This window comes from Narcine bancroftii, chromosome 3, assembly GCF_036971445.1.
Source record: "Narcine bancroftii isolate sNarBan1 chromosome 3, sNarBan1.hap1, whole genome shotgun sequence".
In the NCBI taxonomy this organism is placed as follows: Eukaryota; Metazoa; Chordata; class Chondrichthyes; order Torpediniformes; family Narcinidae; genus Narcine; species Narcine bancroftii.
This window is the reverse complement of record NC_091471.1, coordinates 205,340,003-205,364,762: the sequence shown is the minus strand read 5'-3', so window position 1 is coordinate 205,364,762 and position 24,760 is coordinate 205,340,003. Positions and strand designations below refer to the sequence as shown.

The window sequence follows — 24,760 nt, the reverse complement described above, 5'->3', positions numbered from 1 at the left end:
GGGACAGACTGGCAGCATGAGTCGGGCGGGCGAGGGGGAGCAGAGTGGCAGTGCGAGTCAGGCGGAAAGGGGGGGCAGACCGGCAGTGTGAGACTGGCGTGCGAGGATGGGGGGGAAGACGGCAGCGCGACTGGAAGGAGGTGGGGGTGGATACAAAAGCATGACTGGAAGGGGGTGGGGGTGGATATGGCAGCGCGACTGGAAGTGGGTGGGGGTGGATATGGCAGCACAATTGGATTGGTCTTAAATCTGGCTTTCCAAAATCCGGAAAAATCCGAAATTCAGAACACACTGCCCACCAAGGGTTCTGGATAAAGGATCGTGTACATGTAATTGATCCAAATGATGACCTTCACCACCACCAATTGCTTGAAATAGATAGGAAGGAAAATTGATCGACTTTCCCTTATTGGCCCTGGGTTTTGTCTCTCATTTTGCATCTGCCAGGAGATTACATATGTGATGTGAAAAATTGGAAAGGGTTATTTAACAATGAGAACCAGTCATCATCATGTGAACAGCTTTAATGGGCCCATTCATAGATGTTCATGTTTGCTCAATGTATTCTTATTTTCATCATGAAGTTGATGCCAGGATGAAATGTCACTCACTTGAACCACAGGACTTCAAAATCAAACAAACTGGAGCAGTGCAAAAAATCATTTCCAGACACGTAGCAATTACTTACGAAGCATAAAGAATTATGTTTACCTGTCCATTGCTTCGATGTCAAAACAAAACCGCTTATCTATGGAGTCAGACTTTTTCCTCGTACATGATTTAAGAATAAATGCATCTTCTTCACCCTGAATTCAAAATTTAAAGAAACATATCAAGGAAATATTTCAGAAAGTACTTTTTATGGCAGAAAACAAAGATTGGTAGCATAACATTTAATAGCATCTGTCCACATCATTCAGGTATAATATACAGCATCCAGTGCACTGTCACCTGGTTTTCCTCCTCCTATTTCTATACACTTGAGGTCATCCAAGATGTTGCTATTCATCTCCTAACTAAAACTAATTTCTGTTCATCTATCGTGCATTCTTGCTGACCTACTCCAGTTTCCAATTAAGCAGCTAACATTTATAAATTCTCCTAATTTTCCAATTCTTCCTTGATTTTGCTCCAATCCAATTCCAACTGTCTGAGAACTCGAGTAAACAAGAACTCCGCAGTACATTGAGTGCTGGAGAAATTCAGCAGGCCATGCAGCATCCATGGAAAGCAAAATGCAGGCATGTCCTAGACTCAGTTTACTGCTATCACCTTGATTTTAATCACTCCATGTAATGAGGTTATGTCTTGATCTGCCCAGGCCCCAACCTTTAGAGTTCCTTCTTAACCCTTTTCCATCCTGAAAGACACTTAAAATTCAATCCTTCAAATGAATTTTTCCTCGTTTATCCTAGCATTCTTTCAGTTGCATAGTGAAAAGCTGTGTTTGCCATTTATTTTGTGAAATGGTTTTGACATTTTCCTGTGATTATTTTTCTTGTTAACCAACAGCAGAATGACAAATTCAATGGTTAACTGTTTTTATACTGATGCAGCAATTCAAAATTAACCAAGACTACCAGCAAAGTACCAAGCCTAAGTTTTTCTGAAAAAATAACAATGTTGTTAATGTGCAAATGAGTTGGCAGTTCATGGAATTAGGATTTATAGATCCTACAACTTCCTAATCTATTTACATTGTTTGCCTTGCACCAACCGATTCGAGGTAGCATTTCATCGAGGAGAATTTTATATAGAAACATAAAATATAGGAGAAGAAGCCTGCTCCACCATTCCATACCATCATGGCTGATCATCTATCTCATATCCATTTTCCTGCTCTCTCCCCATATCCCTTGATGCCTTTTGGGTCCAGAAATGTATCATTCTCCTCTTTAAATATATTCAGCTGAAGAAAGAGAGAGAGGTGTAGACAGAGATTCAAGAAGGGAATGTCAGACCACAAAGACCTTTGCTACCACTTCCAAGTAAGACATTAATAACTTAACAGTGAATATCAGACCAGTAGCATACATCACCATCCCTCAAGGATATGCACTCAAGTTCCTAACCTCAGTAGGTCAGTCAGGGAGGCAAAAGGATATTGTGATTGCAGTGGGATGAGAGGTTGGTTGGAAAGATGATGACCAATGTGGAACAAGTGCATTTTCTACAAAAAAGGTTAAACCATGAAATAAAATCAAATACTTTCTAATTTTCTACGAAAAGTGCAGTTTGGCAAATTGCATTGACTGCTCATTGACATAAATTGGAAAAGCAACTTCAGTGAGAAAATGTACAGGTAAAGTGAATAGCTGACAAATGTTGCCCAAGTTTGCATATCCCAATATTAGCTTCCCAATAAAGTAATTAAGTGTTGCCTCAAACTTGTTAAGTATTTGATTTTACACAGTAGATATGCTAAAATTTGCATTTAAAGAAAAGTTGTAATCATATGTCTTTTTAACAATATAATGTATTAATTCATACCAGGGAACCTTGATTAATTTGAATTATAGGGCACAGCCTCAGGTTGAGGGGGAAGTTACCACTGAGATGGGGAAAATATCTTTCCTCAATCATATTTAGAATTCTCCATTCAAGTGAGTTGATAGATTTTTATGCATTAAATAAATCAAGGGAGGCAGGAATAGGACAAGAATGTAGTCTTGAGGTACAGCACCATTTGTTAATAAATGATGAAGCAGACCTTAAAAGTCAAATGGCCTACTTTTGCTACTGTATCTCTTGTTCTTAATCATTCCTGGTACTGTCTAATCTCCCCACTTCCTAAAACTATTTCACAAAGCCACAGCAAATTTCTTTATTGTCACAGGTTAGAGGTCTTTGTATGACATTTTACAAATGGACAATTCCTGTTAAGTATGCATGGTCAATATATTATTTCTCCAGAAACCAAAGTAGCCCACATACCTTCAGACACCATACAAAGAAAGTAATCTGTGATCTGTGCAGCATTTATAATTTAGTTCGCAGTGTGACATTTCAAACTAAAGTTTTATAAATTTAATGCATTCCAGAAATACCAAACTAAGAATACTGAAGGATTCCTCTGTGGTGCGCAAGAGATTTCCAAACAAGTTTAAAGACTTACAATTTTTCCACCTGATCTCTGATCAAACTGTGACATGGTAAACCTCTTTGTCTCCTTTTTATAAGTGCAATAATGTTTCACCCAACTTGAGCCAAAGGGGCCTGTTCCTAGAAAATGCAGAGGAATTAGATGTGTTATGGCAATAACTAAAATGTTAATTACACTACAGTAATTTAACATCAATCAGTGGCTTTATACCAACTTTAGGAATGTTTATTCTACTCATTTCAGGTTATGATAATCATGTAAAGCTATATAAATTTTTGGTTGGGTAGCACTTGGAATATAGCAGGCAATTCTGGCTGCACAATTACAATAAAGATGTGGAAGCTTTGGAAAGGGTTCAGAAGGGATATTCAGGTGAAACCTGCCAAGTTCCTCCAGCATTTCTGTGTTTCTACTCCAATTACAGCATCCGTAGACCTCATGGGATAGTTCCTGGGTTAGATCCTAATAATTTATGGGAAGAGATTGGACAAACTTGGGTTACTTGCTCAGGAGCATAGGAGGCTGAGGGATGACCTGACAAGAGGTTTATAAAATGATGAGCGCCATTGATGGGGTGGACATTTAGATCTTTTCCCCCCAAGGGTAAAATTGTCAAGTGCTAGAGAACTTGCATTTAAGAGGATGGGGAGGAAGTTCAAGGGAGATGTGCAGAGCAAATATTTTTGTGGTAGGAGCATGGAATGGCCTGCCAGGTGTAGAGGTATCACATTTTCAGATACACTAGTAGCATTTAAGGCTTCTAGATGGACACATGAACGTGGCCAGGATTATCTATTAAGTGCAAGCAGCTGAGTTTTAGTTTGTTTTAGACATCATTTCCATGTTGAATTTTTTTTTTAAAACAGAGCATGATTGATATCTGCAACTCACTTCTAGAGGAGATGGTGGAGTTGGAGACATTCAATATATCTATGAGAGCATTTTGACAGGCACCTAAATAGGCAACACATAAAAGGACATGACCTACTGCAGTCAAATGATATTACTGTAGTTGAGCAAAAAAGTCAAACAAGGATGTTATGGGCTAAATGGGCCATTTCTATGCTGATCAACTCTAGGACTCTAAAAATTGAGAGTATGAAAAGGGACAACTCTGAACCTCTAGAGGTACCACTGAGTACATCTTACTCTTTATAGTGCAACAAATCTCAGTTATTTTATTCCTGATTAGTTACAAGAATTATGAAATACTGATCAATTTACCACATTAACTATTCTGGGGGACAGGCACAGCTAGTGGTGAGCCATCAATCCATGTTCAATGCAATGTGGACTTTGCTCACAGGTTCCCTTTGACCACATGGGTTTCCTCCTATATCCCAAAGATGTGTGGTTTGGTCAGAAAATTGGCCCTTGTAAATTGCTTCTGCAAAAATTGAGGGAAATGTGGCGAGATAAAATGGGATTAGTGGGGAATTAGAGCAGAAGGTTGAACAGTGGATGGCACAGACTCATTGGACCCAGCGATTTCGTTCTGTGCTGACTATAAAAAATTAAGCCTTAATTCTAACGCGAAGGTCGCACACAAGGCACGATTTAGAAGCAAAATTGTAGTGGCTTCTCTATATATAAACTCAAACAATGTTATTATTCCATCAAACGAGCCTGCAGCTGACGTGGACTTTTATCCCCTCCATAAATCTTCGTCCGCGAAGCCAAGCCAAAGAAAGAAACAGTGGCAAGTATGTGATTTCATTGACAAAAATACACCTTGGCTCATTCATTTTTAGAAAGAAACTCATGAGGGATTAAAATAATTATGACTAAGCTTCATTAAAAAGATGACTGCAAATATTGTAGTTATTGTAACTTAGACATTTTAAAAATTTTGGATTGTTTTCTTTTATTCTTTCTAACGTTGCCATTAATCTTTTGCCCCATTGATCATCTTTTATAACTTGCAATACTTAAATAATACAGCCAATTTCAACTAAAAACTTTCTAATTATGGGTTGTACCATTTCATCTTGTGTGCCAGACACACTAACAGATGAAACAGCCGCAAAATCAAAGATCTTTGGAAGTGTTTAATTGCTTCTACAATTTTAAAAAAGCATCTGATAAGAGGCCATTTTTACAAATGTAAATACTTTTTTCTTGTAGATAAAGGTATCCTTCTGTGGTAAATGGAGTTGTTCGAGTGTGTTCATGAGGATTTTTCTTCATCTTTTTCATGAGTTCCTCCACTTCTGACCTTGCACCCTCAAATCGATTCCTTGCCTGTGGAACAGAATTTTAAAAAAAACACACAAATTTCAGTTATTTTAACCTGGAACATTAACTCTGTTCCACCCTCCCCCACCCACAGATGCTGCCCAGTCTGCTCTTTTTACCCCAAAACATATTTTCTTTTGCAGTCATTCACAGGCTGGAGGCATCACTGGTATTTAATACTCACTCTTCGTTGCCCTTGATTTTCTGGCTTGCTAGCCCATTTCAGAGTGCTGTCAAGAGACAGGCATATTGCTTCTTCAGGTGAGCAACAACTTCCCCTGCCCCAGCACACACCAGTCAGAATCACAGCAATCAGTATTGCCTTCTGCATCCTCCTCAAATGTGAAGAAAAACTCCACACTACACTCAGAGTTCTCTATCTATGAGACATGCATCATAAGAAATATAAGCAGTAAATGGCTATTCTTCCCCTCACATTCACAATGGACAATGCTTTTTTTTAAAAAAATAAGCACAATTTTTTTGCAATAATCCCTTTTCCCTTGATTCCTTTAATGTACAAATATCTATCAATCTCTCTGTTGAATATATTTAGTCATTTAGTCTCTACTGCTCCATTTTGGATGGAGATTTTTTTTTAAATCATTACCCAGTAAAGAAATTCCTTCTCTTCTCAGTCCTAAACTAAAAATGTAATCCCCTGGTAAAGCCCTGCAAGAATTTTGTACATTTAAATGAGATCACTTTCCATTCTTATCAAAGGCCCAATCTACATAATTTCACCACATCGGATGACCCGCCCCCCCCAACCCCTGCCATCTGCCCCACCCTACCTTAATCGATCTGGTGAGACTTTTTTTTTTGCACTCCCTCTTTTGTAAGTACATCTTTTCTTAATCGGGGGAGAAAACCTATATACAATATTCCAAGTGCAATCTCACCAGGGGTTTCCAGTAAGATATACACAAATTACAATAAATCCCTGGTATCCAGCACCTATGGGGTCTGTAGATGCCAGATAAGTGTATTTTCCAGTTGCTTGAGACTTACTCTTACAATGTCTAACTAATACACCTGCATTAAGAATAAACAGTTTAAAAGACAGAAATACTACACTGTATTTACACTGAACAAACTTATATGAATATATAAACCTTAAAGCATTTTGCATTATTTTCAGTCACATTCTTTGAAAACATTTAACCGTCACTACATTTGCAGGTTCCTCCTCCTCCTCCTCCTCCTCCTCCTCCTCCTCCTCCTCCATGGAAATGCTCGAAAGACAGACAATAATATTTTGGAAAATGACCCCCCCCCCCCGCACAAGTTTACTGATAAAGCCTCTGACCAGAGTGACTTTTACTAAGCAGGGATAAGGAGACACCAAGAGAGTCACCCCAATAGCGAGCAGCATCATCAACCAGATCTTCACCCTGGACAACACTGTTGCTGTTTCACACAACTTTATTTAACAAGAAGTACAAAGAGAGGTGCAGCGGGTCCAAATTACGCTGCAGAAAGTTGTGCCAAAGCAGATTGTATGCTGTAAAAAGGAGTCTCAGTTGGAGCCAGAAACTCAGATGGAAACGTCTTTAATTGATGATGATCAAGTTAATGTGGACTTTGAAGCGGCAGACGATTTATTATTTCCTAATGTGTAATTAATTAATATTTCCACAGGGGGGGGTGAGGTTGGATGTTCATCCTTGCTTGCCCAAACCATTATGTCCCATATCGTGGCAGAAGCCATGACGCATTTGATGGAGGGAAATAGTGCTGATATTTGTTTTACTCAGCATTTTTTGGGGGGTTTTTTAAAGTATTTTTAAGTAATATCTTTTTTTGTTTCACTATTAATGAATTTTTCCTTTTTAATTCTTTTTCTATTTTCTTCTTAAGGGACAGAGATGCACATGGGTTTTGGTTAGAGTTGATGAAAAGACTTGGGAAAACGCGATTGCAAGAGATTTTGATTTGGGATAATGGATAATAAGAATATTTTTTTTTGTTTTAATGTTAATGGGTTAAATGGTGAAATTAAAAGGAAAATAATATTAAGTTATATGAAAAAGATAAAGGCTGATATTGCATTTTTACAAGAAACATTCTAAATTCAAAAGGGATTGGGTGGGCAACTCTAAAGCAACAGGAGTGGCTATATTATTTTTTAAAAATTACCACTGAAAGTTTTTGATACTATAATTGATCCTGTAGATATATTTCAATTGCCAGATTAATTCTGAAATGTGAACACTTATGAATATTTATGCACCAAATGTAGATTAAGATTTTATAAGGAATACTATTTTACTTTTGGCGGAAGTGCAAGAAAAGGTTTTAATAAGAAGTGATATCAATTGCTGTCTTGATCCATTATTGGATAAATCAACTAAAACAGTAATAAGAGCTGAAGCATTAAAGGCTATATTAAGTTTTATGAAGCAATTAAATTTAGTTGATATTTGGCAAAAGTTGAACACTAGAGAAAGAGATTATTCTTTTTACTTTCATCGACATGACTCTTATTCGAGAATAGCTTTTTTTACTATCAGCAGTTACAAGGAAGGATTAATAAAGTTGAGTATAAAGCAAGAATACTTTCTGATTATTTGCCACTTTATTAATATGTTCAATTTTAGAGGAAGAAAATATACCTTATAGATGGAGATTTAATACTGCATTATTAAAAAAATTAGATTTTTATGATTTCATAAGAAAAAAAATTCAATTATTGTTAAAAGTCCATTTTAATTCAATAGATAATAAGTGTACTATTTGGGATGAGTTAAAAGCATAAGAGGTTAAATAATAAATGACTCAGCTAAAATTAAAAAGGAATACATAAAAAAACAAATCAATTAGAGCAAGACATATATAAATTAGAAAAAGATCTACAAAATTATCCTTCTGAAGAAAAAAATTAATTAATTGAAAACTTCTATATAACACTATTCAGACATGCAAAACAAAAATTAATCCAAAAAAATTAAACAGAGATATTATGAATTAGGAGAAAGAACTCAAAGTTTTAGCATGGCAATTGAAAGCAGAATAAATATCTAGAGTCATTAATGTAGTTAAAAAAAAATCTTCAGGGACTATTACATATAAATTACAAATTAATGATGTATTTAGGGAATTTTATTCTGAATTATATCATTCAGAATCAGTACATGATGAAAACAAGATTGACAAATTTTTATCTCAAATTACCTAGTCTGAACTATAGGGAGCAGAAAGATTTGAATATAGTATTTACAGCAAGGGAATGAGTTCAATGCAAAATGATAAATCACCAGAAGATATATTTCCTGTAAAATTTTATAAGAAATTTAAAGATCTCTAAATACCTCAATTTATGGAGGTGTTAAATTATGCTATGAAGGTACATTCATTGCCAGAATCCTTTTTAATTGCTATTATAACAGTAATTCTGAAAAAAGATAGAGGTCCAATGAAGCCAGCATCTTATAGATCAATTTAATTATTAAATGTTGATTATAAAATATTAGCTAAAATATGATCAGATAGATTGGCAAAATATTTACCAAAATTAATACATATGGATCAAACTGGATTTGTTATGAGTCAGAAATTTGCAGATAATGTATCAAGGCTTCTTAGTTTGGTACATTTGGTTCAAAAAAAGGGAGACCTGAGTATGGCAGAGACTTTAAATGTGGAAAAGGCATTCAATAGATTAGTTCTAGAAAAATGTAAATAGGATTAAATGTTTATACATAGGTTTAGAATTTTATATTAAAAAAAACCTATTGCAAAGGTAGTGAGAAATGGACAGATTTTAATGCCTTTTGAATTAACGAGATCAAGTAGATAAGGTTGTCCATCATCACCAGCATTATTTTAGCAATAGAACTGTTAGCTGAATTAATAAGACAAGATTCAAAGATTGTGGGTATTAAGGTGAAGCAAGAATACAAAATAAATTTATTTGCAGATGATGTCTTAATTTATTTAACCGATCCTTTAAATTCTTTGCAACAATTTAAAATTAGAATAAAAGAATATGGAGATATATTGGGATATAAAATTAATTGGAAGAAAAGTGAAATTATGTTTTAGTTAATGGAGATTATCAGAAATGTAAGGATGGCCAGATCTTGGAATAAAATATTTAGGTAGAATTTGACAAAATTATTAAAATTAAATTATTTATATTTATTAAAGAAAATTAAAGAAGATTTAGAAAAATTGAATATGTTATCTATTACTTTGATAGGTAGAGTAAATTGTGTTAAGATGAATGTTTTTCCTTGAATACAATATTTATTTCCAATCGATTCAAATTTCAATTCCTCAAAAATATTTTTAAGGAATGAAATGTTTGTGCAGAAAAATTTTTATGGAAAGGAAGAACGGCTAGGGTGTTTTGTTTGCAGAAAATGATGTGGAAATACGATTCATGAGGTTTATAGCTCCCAATTTTATGAATTATTATAAAGCAGCACAGTTGAGATGTATTAATATAATGTATGAGTTAAATAATGTTCCAGCATGGGAGAAAATGGGACTTGACAAAATAGGAGAAACAGATCCGCATTTTATTTGTAAATTGAATGCAAGATTGTTCATAGCAAATAGAATTGAACTTTGGAATAAAATTAATAAAGAAATTGGAGGAAGAGATTTAATGACTGGAAGAATACTTTTATTTCAAAACAGACGTTGCATTTTCTATGAAAATAAATATCTAAAAATCTGGCAAAATTATGGTATTAGGAAAATTAAAGATTGTTTTGAAGTCGGGAAATGTATTACTTTTAGCAAAATGAAGGGCAAGCTTAAGATATTGGAAAATACAAAATTTTGTTATTGTCAAGAGATTCTTTTGTGAAATATTTTGGTAGGGAAAGTTTGGAGGGTATTCTTAGAGATATAAATATCTAGATATTTAGGTTTGTGAAGGGGAGTCATGTTTGACGAACCTTGCTGAGTTTTTTGAAGAAGTGACAAGAAAGGTGGATGAAGGTAGGGCAGTTGATGTAGTCTATCTGGACTTTAGCAAAGCTTTTGATAAGGTTCCACATGAAAGGTTAGTAAGGAAGGTTCAATCACTAGGGATTAATAGAGAAATAGTAAGATGGGTTCAGAAGTGGCTAGAGGAGAGACAGCAGAGGGTCATGGTGGACAACTGTCTGTCAGGATGGAAGCCCATGACGAGCAGTGTACCTCAAGGATCGGTGCTAGGTCCCCTGTTGTTCATAATTTATATTAATGATTTGGATGATGGGTGGTTAATTGGATAAGTAAATACGTAGACGATATGAAAATAGGGGGAGTGGTGAATAGTGAGGATGATTTTCAGGGATTACAGAGGGATTTGGTTTGTCTGGAGAGTTGGGCTGAAAGTTGGCAGATGGAAGTGTGAGGTGCTTCATTTCTGAAAAAATAATCAAACCAGCACATATGTAGTAAAGGGGAGGACATTGGGGAATGAACAAAAACAAAGAGATCTTGGAGTTATGGAGCATCGTTCCTTGAAGGTGGATTCCCATGTTGACAGGGCGGTTAAGAAGGCATTTGGTATGTTAGCCTTCATAAATCATAGCATAGACTATAGGAGCTGGGAAGTGATGCTACGACTGTTTAAGGCGTTGGTGAGGCCAGGTTTAGAGTATTGTGTTCAATTCCAGTCTCCAAATTATAGGAAGGATATAAATAAGATGGAGAGGGTACAGAGAAGATTTACAAGGATGTTGCCTGGTTTAAAATATCTAGAGTACAGAGAAAGATTGAAGAGGTTAGGACTTTATTCACTGGAACGTAGACGGTTGAGAGGGGATTTGATAGAGGTGTTTAAAATTATGAAGGGAATAGATAGACTAGATGCAAGTAGACTCTTCCCCCTGAGAGCAGGGGAGGTTGAAACAAGAGGACACAAGTTGATGGTAAGGGGGAAAAATTTGAGGAGAAACATTAGACGATGCTTTTTCACTCAGAGAGTGGTGGCTGAATGGAATAATCTTACAGAGGAAATAGTTGAGGTAGAGTCAATTCTATCATTTAAGAGGAGGCTGGATATATACATGGATAAGAGAGGGTTGGAGGGTTATGGGCGGATAGGCTGGGGGGGGATTTAGCGGAGTTGTTTGAGTGAACCAGTGTGGCCTGTTTCCATGCCATAAACTGTTAATAAACTGTTATATGTTATATGGTTAAGTCAGCCTGAAGAAAACTGAGGTCCTCCATCAGCCAGCTCCCCACCATGACTACCAGCCCCCCCACATCTCCATCGGGCACACAAAACTCAAAACGGTCAACCAGTTTACCTATCTCGGCTGCACCATTTCATCAGATGCAAGGATCGACAATGAGATAGACAACAGACTCGCCAAGGCAAATAGCGCCTTTGGAAGACTACACAAAAGAGTCTGGAAAAACAACCAACTGAAAAACCTCACAAAGATAAGCGTATACAGAGCCGTTGTCATACCCACACTCCTGTTCGGCTCCGAATCATGGGTCCTCTACCGGCACCACCTACGGCTCCTAGAACGCTTCCACCAGCGTTGTCTCCGCTCCATCCTCAACATCCATTGGAGCGCTCACACCCCTAACGTCGAGGTACTCGAGATGGCAGAGGTCGACAGCATCGAGTCCACGCTGCTGAAGATCCAGCTGCGCTGGATGGGTCACGTCTCCAGAATGGAGGACCATCGCCTTCCCAAGATCGTATTATATGGCGAGCTCTCCACTGGCCACCGTGACAGAGGTGCACCAAAGAAAAGGTACAAGGACTGCCTAAAGAAATCTCTTGGTGCCTGCCACATTGACCACCGCCAGTGGGCTGATAACGCCTCAAACCGTGCATCTTGGCGCCTCACAGTTTGGCTGGCAGCAGCCTCCTTTGAAGAAGACCGCAGAGCCCACCTCACTGACAAAAGGCAAAGGAGGAAAAACCCAACACCCAACCCCAACCAACCAATTTTCCCTTGCAACCGCTGCAATCGTGTCTGCCTGTCCCGCATCGGACTGGTCAGCCACAAACGAGCCTGCAGCTGACGTGGACTTTTTACCCCCTCCATAAATCTTCGTCCGCGAAGCCAAGCCAAAGAAAGAAAAATTTAGTATTACTACAGAGATAGAAGTAGAATTATTATTAACTACTAGGGATGTAAAGAAATTCATTTCAGAGATGTATAAATTTTTACAAAAGGCAGCTCGAAAGAAGGACTTCATAAATCAAGGCATAAATGGGAGGTAGATTTAAAAAGGTAAATAGATGAATGTAGTTGGATTCAGACATACAGAGTATGAAAAGTACAATAAATGTAAGCTATCAGATAGTTCAATATAATTTTATTCATCAGTTATATTTAACACCATAAAAGTTACATAATATGAATTATATTTATTCAGATTTATGTTTTAGATGTAGACAAGAAGTTGGTACTTTTCTGCATTCGACTTGGCAGTGTTCCACAATTAAACCTATTTGGCTTGATTTGGGTAATTTATTAGAACGAATCACTGGAGTAAGATTCCCGCAGGATCCAATGTTACTTTTACTGGGAGATGTTAAAGGAATTAAACCTAAATTAAAATTGACTATATTTCCCAATATAAGCAATTCTGGTATCTTTATAAATCAAATCTTAGTGATTTGTTCTAGAAGATTTCCCAAATCTTCCCAGAAAGGCCTCACCTTGGAACATGACCAGGTTGAATGCAAAAAGGTTCCTGTTTCTTCACCACATCTAAAACATTGTTTTGATATTTCTGATTTTAATTTGTGTAATTTTTGCAGCATAAGATACAGTTGGTGCAAAAAATTGTATTGCACCAATCTATACCTTACATTAATAGTACTGGTCCTACTGTCCTGACTTAAGTCGGACCAGCTTTTTTCATCAATCAGTATACCCAAAATCTGTCTCCCATGTTTGTTTAGATTTATGTAACCCCTGTTTTAGGGTAACTATTTGAAGTTGGAAATATGCTTTTGACATAAATTTTTTTTTAGTCCCCTCTCAAACCAGTCTCTACTTCACTGCACTGCGGTAAGGACCCAATTTGTCCCTTAAATAAGATCTTAATTGAAAATAGCAGAAGATAGTATTATTGGTTATGCCATATTTGGTTTTTAATTGGTCAAATGACATTAATTTTGCATGCTCATAACAATCCTCATAAAATATTGTTTTTTTCCTACTGAATTGTACAATTTTATATTTTCAATCTTGTATTCCATCTCCAAAGTTCTTGCCCATTCACCTTGGCACTCTACACCTTTCTAAAGCCTCTTTGCAACCTACACTGCCACTCAGTTCAATGCCAACAGCAAACTTGGATTCATTACACCTCGTCCATTCATCCAGATCACCGATATGGATTGGAAATGGTTGGAGCCCAAGATTTCTGCTCATACAATTAATCATTGTGTGGCAACCAGAAAATAGCCTGTTTGCTCCTAACATCTTCTGCCCATATTATCATTAACCCCAAATGTTTGGCCTGGATTGAAGATAGGAACACCCAAGTTACCTGTATCAGGAGTGTCCATTTTATTTTAGAACATGAGCCTGACTAATTGTTTGCTTCCACACCAGACAATTGAATATATAAGCATATCAATCAAACCTAATCATTTTGACCTCAACTAATTATACCACTCAGTAGAGAGCATTGAAAATGGCCCTATGTTACTTAACTTTCTCAAAACCTGTTAAAGAAACAATGCAAATGAGAAAAATAAATCCCAATGCAACCAAGCAGAGTTTTTTTTTGAAAGCAGGTATCAAACTGACTTAACCTGCCACAAAACCAAATCCAGTACAATAAAGACATCAGAGCTTCACTCCCAGGTGAGCTCAATGGAATAACAACTGTACACACTACACCCTCTAATGATCCCTTACTGGCAGTATCCAAAGATAATGTGTGGGCATCCCATCCCATCCGAACAGAATACCCAGCTGCGTAATGAAAACTTGTGCTGACCATGGATATCTTCAATATCTCACTCCAACAGGGAGTGGTATCCACCTGTTTCAAACAGGCCTCATTCATACCAGTGCCCAAGAAGAGTGTGGTAACGTGCCTAAATGACGACTGACAATTGGCACACATCCACAGTGATGAAACGTTTTGAGAGGCTGGTGTTGAAATCAAAATGGCAGCACTGCCACAAGTGCAGATCCAAGGAAAGCAGGGAGCAAAGACACAGCACTGCTCTGAAGGGTTCAACCACTTGGTCCTAATGCCAGCAGCTCCATACAGGCTTTGAAAGGCCTGTTAAAGGATCTTGCAAAGGCAGAGGTCTGTGCCCAAGATGGCGGCATCTATGCTCGGCAGCAGCCACAAAGGGTTGCAAACTGTGGTGGACCAGCGCAGGGCATCAGAAACAGAAAGAACACACTCCCTCCCCCTCCCCCCCCCCCCCACCTGTTGAGAATAAGAAGCAGAGCAGATTATCCTACAGGACGATAACCACAGCAATGTATCAGTGAGGGGCTCAATGGCTGATGAACCCACATAGCTGTGGGTGACTTGTATGGGTTATAAGCTCCTGAAGACTTGCTCATGGAAACCAGGTACCTGAGCCAGGATTCGAGAAGTTGCTGAGGAGCAAGAAGGACTTCCCAAGGGCTTCAGGCACTGAAGGTTTCCTGATTGAGTTGAAGATTTGGATTTGGAGTGAGGGTTGCCAATTAATTGAACAGGAGTCTGTGGGGCTGCAGAATGTGTGGGACCGCAGGACACTTTGACTCCAAAGGGACTCTCTTTTGCTTGTCTTTCTCTCTTGCTGTAAGGGGTTCTGGGACATTATAGCAGACAGAAAGCAATTTTGTGTAATATTACATGTTCTGTTCTATTACATGCCAATATAGGAATCTTGAAGCATATGAGCAGCAACAGCTCTGTACAAAACTCCAGAACACTTGGACAACAAAGGTGCAGACATTAGGACGCTCTTTATCAACTACAGTTCAGCATTAAACGCCATCATCCCTTCAAAATTGATCAGCAAACTCCATGACTTGGACCTCAATACCCGACTGTGTAACTGGATCCTGGATTTCCTCACCTCCAGGACCCAATTATGCAGATTTACAAGAACATCTCCACAATCTCCATCTTCACCGAAGCTCCACAGGGCTGCATCCTTAGCTCCCTGCTCAACTCGCTTTATACCTATGACTGCGTGGCTTGGTAGAACAACAAAACAATTTACAAATTTCCTGACAATACCACAGCAGTGGGATGTATAAAAGGGGGTGATGAGTCAGCATTCAGGAGGAAGATTGAAAACTTAGCTTTATGGTGTAAGAATACAAACCTCTTACACAATGTTTTTGAGGGATATTGGGGATCTGGATAAGAGGAAGAGAGAGGTGTATAGCAGATATAGGCAACAAGGAGCAAATGGGGTACTTGAAGTAAAAACAAGAGGGAAATCAGGTGGGTTAAGAGAGACATGAGGCACTTCAGCAGACAAAGCGAAGGAAAATCCTAAGGGTTTCCACAGGTATATTAAGAGCAAAAGGACAAAATTGGTCCTCTTAAGGATCACAGTGCTTGCCTATGTATGGAACGAGAAGAGATGGGGAAGATCTTAAATGGATTTTTTAAATCTGTATTTACTCAGTAAACTGGCACAGAGTCTAAGGAAGTGGGGAAAACAAACAGTAAAGTCATAAAGCCTATGCAGATTAAAGAGGAAGTTCTTAAAGCAAATAAGGGCGGATAGATTCCCAGGCCCTGACAAGGTATTCTCTCAGACCTTGAGATAAGCTGGTACAGAAATTGCAGGTCCCTGGCAGATGTATTTAAAATGTGAAGTCCCAGAGGATTGGAGGGTAGCTCATATTATTCTGTTGTTTACAAAAGGCTGCAAAAACTACCCTGGGCATTAAAGGCCGGTGAGCTTGACATCAGTAGAAGGTAAGTTATTGGAAGGTGTTCTGAAAGGCAACATATAAAGCATTTGAATAATCAAGGAATGATTAGGGATAGTCAACATGGCTTCACGTGTGGTAGGTAGTGTTTAGGTAGAGTTTCTTGAGGACTTTATCAACAAAGTTGAAAAGCCTATTGGAGTTGTCTACATGGACTTCAGTAAGGCCTCTAACAGGGTCCCACATGGGAGGTTAGTAAGGAAGGTTCAGTCATTCAGTATTCATGGTGAGGTAATAACTGGTTTCAACATTGGCTTTATGGATGACTATCTCTCTGAGGCTTGTTACTAGTGGAGTGCCTCAAGGATTGGTGCTGGGCCCACAACATCTCTATCAATAATCAAGATGATAGTGCGGTAAATTGAATCAACAAGTTTGCAGAGGAAACAAAAATTGGATGGGTAGTGGACAGTGAGGAAGGATTTGAAAGCTTGCAGAGGGATCTGGGCCAGCTGGAAAAATGGGCTGCAAATTGGCAGATAGAATTTATGGCAGACATGTGTGAGGTATTACATTTTCGAAGGCCAAACCAAGGTAGGCCAAACCAAGGTAGGCCAAACCAAGGTAGGCCAAACCAAGGTAGGCCAAACCAAGGTAGGCCAAACCAAGGTAGGCCAAACCAAGGTAGGCCAAACCAAGGTAGGACCTGCATAGTAAATGGAAAGGTACTGAGGAGTGTGGTAGAAAAGAAATATCTGGAAATACAGATACAGGAAGTGGTGTTATAGATAGATAGATCATAAAGAGAGTTTTTAGAACAATGGTCTTAATAAATCAAAATACTGAATATATATGTATTGGAATTTTATGGTAAAATTATATAAGACATTGGTGAGGCAGTTTTGGACACCTAACAACTGGAAAGATCAATTGAAAGTGTGCAGAGATTTACTCAGACGTTGCCAGGATTTGAGCTGAGTTATAGGGAAAGGTTAAACAGGTTAGGACAAAGTCAGATTTGATGGGTGCATAAAATTTATGAAGGGGACAGATGGAGTAAATGCAAGTAGGCTTTTTCCATTGAGGGTAGATGAGACACAAACCAGACGACACAGGTTAAAGGAAGAAGGGGAGAACTTTAGGGGGAATTTCTTCACACAAAGAATGGTGGGAGTAGAGAACAAGTTGTCAGCTAAAGTGGTGAATGTGGGCTCAGTTTAAATATTCAAGAAAATATTGGGACAGGAACATGGTTGGGATGTATGTATGGTCATCAAATGGGTGCAGGTCAGTGGGACAAGGCAGAGTAATGGTTTGGCACAGAGTAGAAGGGCCAAAGGGCTGTAATTTTTTGTGCTGTAACGTTCTATGGTTTTAATGTCACCAAAACCAAGGAACTGACCGTAGACTTTAGGAAGGGAAAAACAGAGGTGTACAATCCAGTGATCACTGGGAGATCAGAGGTGGAGAGGATGAACAAAGTTAAATTTTTGGAAGTCACGATCTCTGAGAACCTTTCCTGGATCCCACATACTAATGCCATCATGAAAAAAGCATATAAGCACCTCTACTTCCTCAGGAGTTTGTGGAGTTTTGGTATGACATTAGAAACCTTGGCAAACTTCTACATACAAATGTGCAGTGGATGTTGTTGACTGGCTGCATCACATCCTGGTATGGGGGCACGAATGCCTCAGAGTGGAAAGTCCAGCTGAAGGTAATGAACACAGCCCAGTGCATCACAGGCAAAACTATCCCCACTGAAAACATCTACAGGGAACACAACCGCCGAAGAATAGCAGCAATCATCTAGGATCCCCAGCATCCAGCACATGCTCTGTTCTTACTGCTACCTTCAGGAAAAAAGTATCGGTGCCACTAGACTTCCACCATCGGGTTCAGGAACAGTTGCTACCCCTCCACCATCAGATTCTAAAACAACACTCAATCATTTAAGGACGATTTTGCACATTATTTATTACTGATTTTTTTCCATATTGCACAATTTGTTTACATTTCTTTTGTTATATACATATCTTTCTTCTTGTGTAGTTTACAGTTACTGATAAGTAGAAATTCTGCTTGGCCACAGGAAAATGATTCTCAGGGATCTATGTGATGTCATGTATATACTCTGACAATAAGTCTGAACTTGTACTTAAAATTTAACTTGAACAGTGATCAAAACAGAAAGTACGTAGACCAAGTTATATACAACTTTCTAGAAAACCATGCTTACGTTTTGTATATGGAGATGGAGGTCAGTTTTGTAGTGATCAAAATCTTTGGCAAGTTCATAACCTTGATGATAAAATGTGAAAAGCATCTGGAAAAAAGACAGCATCTGAAATAGAAAACAAAAGTTCACATGATTTTGCACATTGTTTCCAATTCAGGAAGGAAGGAAGGAGGAAGGGAGGCAGCAGAAGATGGACAACTTAAAATTAACATAATTTTGTCTTACACATGTTTTAGTACAGATAACATTTTCCATAATTTACAGTTTATACTAAGTATAAAGAAAAATCTGATGAGCATAGAATTACAGTAAAGCAGATCTCTTAATTAAATTGATAGGAAAACAACAATTGTTTGACCATTTGAACTTGTAAAAATGGTCTAAGTGAACACTGACCGACCTGAGCCTTGTGTCATCAGGGAAATCCCAAACAATGTACATTCTTTGCCCAAGTAGGAAGTCACCAAGAAATGCAAAGTGAGACATTTCCAGGGAATCAATAGCTGGTGCCATGTGGGAAATCTTAAGCAAAACACCTCCAAGTATTGCATAGGAAATCCTAAGTATTGCAAATTGTAAAATTTCCATGTGATTCATTGGAAATCCAGGATGTTTTCTCCTTTCCTGAACATCCACATATAGAACATGTTAACTATTGGAAAACTTCGAGGTCCAGATTTCAGAGCTTGAACAAGAGCCCACATCGTTCCAGTGAATTGGTAAGGTTGATCATTACATGATAACATAGGCACCCTTCAATACAATGAAGGATTAGGTGACTACTCGACAGACCAGGTAATACAAGAGTTCACCGAATGCCACCCACTCTTCCTGGTATTCACTTCTGAATATGCCAAAAGATAATTACACTTCAAGGGAATACAGTCAATGTCCATGGCACTAGGGTTAATGCAGTGGTGATAACTGACAGCTGAAAAAGTGATTAAATATAATAGGTAAAAGGGGAAATAAAATATTTCTGTGGCTATAAAATAACTTGAGGATGAGATTTGCCTCCCTGCTATCAGGGCAAGGATGTCAAGTTGGGTTGATTTGTAGAACTCAGTGTTACAATCCCTGACGTTTAAGCACTGGTTAGATTGAGTGAGTACAGTCAGTTACCTCAATTACAATAATAGAGGATGGCCACAAGGGAATATTAACTAATATCAGACACATCTTCAGTTGTATTCACTGGTATCACTTGGTGTTTTTGCCTTTCAAATACAAGACACCCTCTGCCAAGGCAGGTCCACCACAGACTGACCAGACTTGGGTATGTGCCCCATATCCATTTCTCTTAGTGGTCATTTGAAGCCCAGATAGGATCCCTCCTTTTCAGCCAGTGCCAGTGACTGCTCATTTCAGCTGTCAGAGAGGGATTTAATTGCCTTTCTGAGGACCTGCTCAGTTATTCCTACTTCCTTCAAACAAATCCTCTGCAACCAACTTCAACCAGGCGCACCCTCACTTTCCAGTCTCTCTCTTCTGCTTCTGCAAGATTAGTATAGCACACTGTCTTCCATTCTTATCTCTCCAAAGGAACAGTCAGCTCAATAATGAAGATAACCTGTTGAGAGCTGGATCAGAGTACCAGATCTAGGCTCGGGTTGATGCTGGCAATTTCCGATGGAAAGATGAGTCACTGCCAGGGGTCTACAAGCAATTTCCATTTCTGGCCGTGTTCAGTTGGCCTTTGTCTCTGAGTAAGAAGGAGTGGGTCTGTGACTTATTCCCACCCAAAAGAAAAGTATTAGGCATAGGTAGGTGTCTGGGTTCTGGGTGTTTGTCGGCAGGGCATCCAAAGTTATTTTATCTTCAAATTCAACTGCTAGACATCTCAGAACTTGTGTCACCAGGAATATTGGCCTTGGGTGAGACTGACATTGAACCCAATCAAAATGTGCTTGAGGGTAACAGGAACTGTGCAGAGGGTACATGCTGGGTCCTCTCCCAACCAGAGATATAGGTTGGGTGGACAGGACAAGACATTATTTACAGCTCTGATGATAGTTCTATTTGACTCTATTTCACAGGTCCTTCAGATTAGTCTCCTCCTATCAATGCCCTTCCATCTTGTCCATTGCCCTTGTTTTAGTTGAGATACGGCTTTAGCAAACCTGGCTGCTTCTTATTGGTGCACTTCCTTCACTGCCAGTTGCTGATGTTCAGATGGTCTTGCTTTCTGCCAGGTGGGTTTCTTTGTTTTTAAGCCAAAGCCCTCTCTGCCTTGTTGCACATAACCCACTATGTCCCGGTGTTGGAGTGCTGATTTTGCATTCTGTATGGCTGCAGAAGGCATCCAAAATCTGCCTGATGATAAGGCTGGGGCAGCTCCTCTTATGCACAGGTCCCGTGGTTCTCTGAACGTCATCTCCAGCCTCACTTTGGTACATTTGCATTTCTCCTCAAAGCTAGATAATGGCACGACAGGATTCCATCCCCATGAAACCCTACTCTACTAAGACATTTGGGTAGTCCAAACCACTTCCTCATCTGTGAGCGAATCAGTCTCTTCATTTTCTCAATGTTTGATAGAGATACATCTTATATGGCTAATGGCCACACGGGTCGTGGTAGCAGGCTGAACTGGAGATACCACAGCTTTAGCTTCCCTTGGGGAGCAGTGTTGTTGATTTGCTTAAGGCCGCTGAGTATATCCCATCTGAATTGTTCAACCTGCTCAGTGTCCTTTAGGGTTGCATTATACCAATGTCCGAGACTTTTGACAGTGGAAATACTGTAAGATTTGCTTGGTTTAATTTCCATTTGTTCCCATTTGATATTGCTAATGAAGCTTATTGTGGAGCTGGTTAGTACAGGCCTTTGTTGTTAATGTGATCATGTCATCCATGCATATTCTAATTGGAGTAAGATGTACCCCATACTTCAGGGGCTCCCCTCCTTCCACCCAACATGCTGCACGGATGCTGAGCTCCATTGCCATGGTGAAAGCAAGGGGAGAGATGGTGCAACCTGACATTACGCCCTATTTCCAGGTGCTGCCAAGCAGCTGGAATATTCCTATGATGTAATGGAGAAGTGGAGATCCTGAAAATACACTTGGATGAAATGCATAATGGCCTTTGGAACCTTCAAGAAGTTTAAAAGTTGAAGACTGTCCCAAAGCATCTTATGAGGGACTGATCCAAAGGCATTGGCTTTGTATCTCTTCGCATATATAATGATTAATGCAACAAGGAAGAATGTCAGACATTTAACATAATAAATATACAAAATACATAGAGGAGTTTTGCCTTTTAAAAGTGGTTAACAATTTTTTAAAAAGATATTCTAGGCTCTTAAAGAATTAAGGGAGGACATGACGGAGCTTCTGACAATAATTTGGATGTGCAGTGGATGTTAAGCCTTTGATCATCAGATGCTACCTCATGATTGGGTTTGTAAACGTGCTAAGTGAATTCGACAACTACCTTCAGTACAAATTTCTCTGTAAGACTGGAGCTCAATTCTTCCAAATCATTGAGATTTTACCCAGGTTTCAGGTATCTTGAATTGCTGAAATGATGATGCTTTCCAGAGATGCTGCCTAATCTGCTAAGAATTCCCAGCATTTTCTCTCATTATTTTACTGCAGCTGCTTTTGCACTGCTTTTCTTTGCACAAAAGGTATCTGCATTGGAAACATATCCTGGTTGCTGCAATCATTGTCAAGGTGCCAACAAATTTAGCTTCATTTGTTTTTCCAAGTGATTGAGAAAGCCACATATCAAAATCTTTTGCAGAAATCACTCTGCTCCCCTGCCCTCATCCTCTTGACCTTATTTTAATCTTCCTGAAATGTATTCCTAAGCACCAGCTCAAATTTTAGAGGAGACGACAAAAGAGGAAACTATTGACAAATGATGGAATGAAAGGGCTGAAAAATAGCAAGAAAAAAAGTGAAAGGAGAAGAGTGTAAAGATGATATGCAAAGTTGGAGGAAGAGAATGAGTGAAAATAGAAGAGAGCAAGAAACTATTATATCAGGAGTGTGGTGCAGAAATGCAAGCTCAGACTTTGGAAAAGAAGGTAGATGCAGCAGTGTAGGATAGGTAAGTCACAACCAGTTTGAGAGACTAGGACAGAAATTTCAGGGCCCTGGCAGACATATTTAAAATTTTCTGAGCCACAGGAGAGGTGGCAGAGGATTGGAAGGTAGTTCATATTATTCCGTTGTTTAAAAAAGGCTCCAAAAATAATCATGGAAATTATAGGCCAGTGACAGTAGTAGTAGTTAAGTTATTGGAAGGTGTACTGAAATATTGGATATAAAGCACTTAGATAATCAGGAAATGACCAAGGATAGTCAACATGGTTTTGCATGTGGTAGGTAGTGTTTAACAAACCTTACAAAGGAAAGGCTATTGGTGGACTTCACAAGGACCTACATGGGAGGTTAGTTAAGAAGGTTCAGTCATTCAGTATTCATGGTGAGGTAGTAATTGGTTTTGACATTGGCTTGATGTATGATTGCCTCTTGGATGCTTGTAGTGGAGTACCTCAAGGATTGGTGCTGGGTCCACATCATCAATATCAAGATAATATGGCAGTAAATTGGATCAACAAGTTTGCAGAGGAAACAAAGATTGGAGGGGTAGTAGACAGCAAAGAAGGCTTTCAAAGCTTGCAGTAGAATCTGGGCCAGCTGGAAAAATGGGCTGTAATGCGGCAGATAGAACTTATAGCAGACATGTGTGAGGTACTGCATTTTTGAAGGACAAACCAAGGTAGACTTGCACAGTGTACTGATTGCTTTGGGCGGCCCTGGTTTCATCAAAAATCAAAACATTAAAATAGGTAATCCTGTTAAAACATCAGAAAGCTTCAGTCAGCCTGAGCGAAGGCAAATGAGTGATCTTAAAATCCTCCTCACCATCACTTGTTTTGTATTGGTAATTTTCCACCTTTCAGTTAAGGAAAATTCATTCTTGTTTGGATCATGAACATAATTGGGATTAAGCATGAATGTTTTTCCAGACTGAAAGTGGATCATGTTGACTGTTTCCGGGAACTGGTATAAATTATGAATGTGTGAAAATTTACTTTGTAGGTTAAAGAAATGTAAAAATAAGTCGACTTACAGGCTCCACAAATTCAAACTTCTTGCGTTCTTGAATTTCTTGTACTTTACACACATACTCCAGTGATAATTCATAGTAGTGTTGCCGAATTTGCCCCAATTGACTATCAGCCTAGAAGGACAAAGATATTGAAATGTTATTTTAATGTAAATTTGAAATTGAAAAGATAAATTGTTTTTAAAAATTACTGTTAAATGTCTGTTCACACTGGAATAGCCTTTAGCTATGCTACATAATTGAAAAAGGTGGCAATAATGGAAACAGAATAGAAGCATTATACACCTCTTGGTAATTGAAAATTGAATAGCATCATAAAAAAACAAGCCAATATGGTCCCTGGCTTGTTGAAGTGTCTGAAAAATGGATTTCCTGATGTCCATCATGCCTTTTGGGTTTTTTTTTTAAAACACAACGCTGTTAACCAGTTTTGAATTCCCTGAAGTCCATTCTATAACTTCACCCAATTGCTTATTAAATCTTAAATCTGTGCATTCTTCCTTCTCAGTGTACAGACCATTTTCTCTTGCAAAATTTGTGACAGGTTACATAATTTTAGTTTAATGTTCATGCTGTAAAGAATCTTGAATATTTCCAGTGCTAAGACTTAAATATTTTCTTCTCCAGGGAAATGCTCCCAACATTTGCAATTTTTCTCATGAAACATAACTAATCCCAGTAATTTAACTGTCCTTCATGAAATATTTTCCATTGTTGGAATAATGGTTAACAGAATGAAAAAAATTGAACAAGTATCCCATTGGGTGGTTGGAATGTTCATAGTATGGAAGAATATTTGCTCTTTCTGCACGTCCAAAAGTAACCTGGTATTCGCCCTGTCCCACTGGATATACAGCCCTATATAGCAAGATGCACAGCAACCAGCACTGGATATAACATTTGAGTCTATCACATTTTGGCACGTTTAACAATCAGAAACAACCACTTTCTAAATATATTGCAAGAGGATGCTATCCCAACAAGCAAATATAATCTGATCTTGAACATCCTTTAAGCCACACAACCAATAAGAATGCTTTCATCCGCACAAAACATTTATAAGTGTGAACTCTCATTTTCTCCCTTTTTCCAGTTTGCACATTCCTCAAATAGGATTCAAGACACCCACCCCTGTCCACAGAAAGAAAGGGTCTTGAGTATGAAGACTTACTTTTGGTTAGTCCATTTATACATTAGAGGCCAAAATTCTCAATCAAGCATTACAAGGAGAAGAACTTGGGCAGCAAACCAGATCCAGCCAGTTGTATTGTCACCTGTATTT

At 38.5% G+C, this 24,760-nt stretch overlaps 1 protein-coding gene and 1 long non-coding RNA gene across 4 annotated transcripts in view; one reads left to right on the top strand and one right to left on the bottom strand.

Moving 5' to 3' along the window:
• The window catches only part of LOC138758054 (uncharacterized), a 96,965-nt gene extending 93,646 nt beyond the window's left edge, over positions 1 to 3,319 (top strand). Inside the window, exon 6 of the long non-coding RNA XR_011354102.1 lies at positions 3,042 to 3,319. This is a non-coding gene — a long non-coding RNA (uncharacterized lncRNA). The remainder of the gene's footprint in view (positions 1 to 3,041) is intronic.
• The window catches only part of arhgap10 (Rho GTPase activating protein 10), a 231,875-nt gene that overhangs the window by 83,561 nt on the left and 123,554 nt on the right, over positions 1 to 24,760 (bottom strand). For all 3 annotated transcript variants that reach the window (XM_069926401.1, XM_069926402.1, XM_069926403.1), the window contains exons 6-10: positions 23,482 to 23,592; positions 18,398 to 18,502; positions 5,215 to 5,344; positions 3,116 to 3,222; positions 712 to 806 (exon numbers count right to left, since the gene is read on the bottom strand). In XM_069926401.1, coding sequence (XP_069782502.1) covers positions 712 to 806; positions 3,116 to 3,222; positions 5,215 to 5,344; positions 18,398 to 18,502; positions 23,482 to 23,592 — 548 coding nt within the window. The remainder of the gene's footprint in view (positions 1 to 711; positions 807 to 3,115; positions 3,223 to 5,214; positions 5,345 to 18,397; positions 18,503 to 23,481; positions 23,593 to 24,760) is intronic.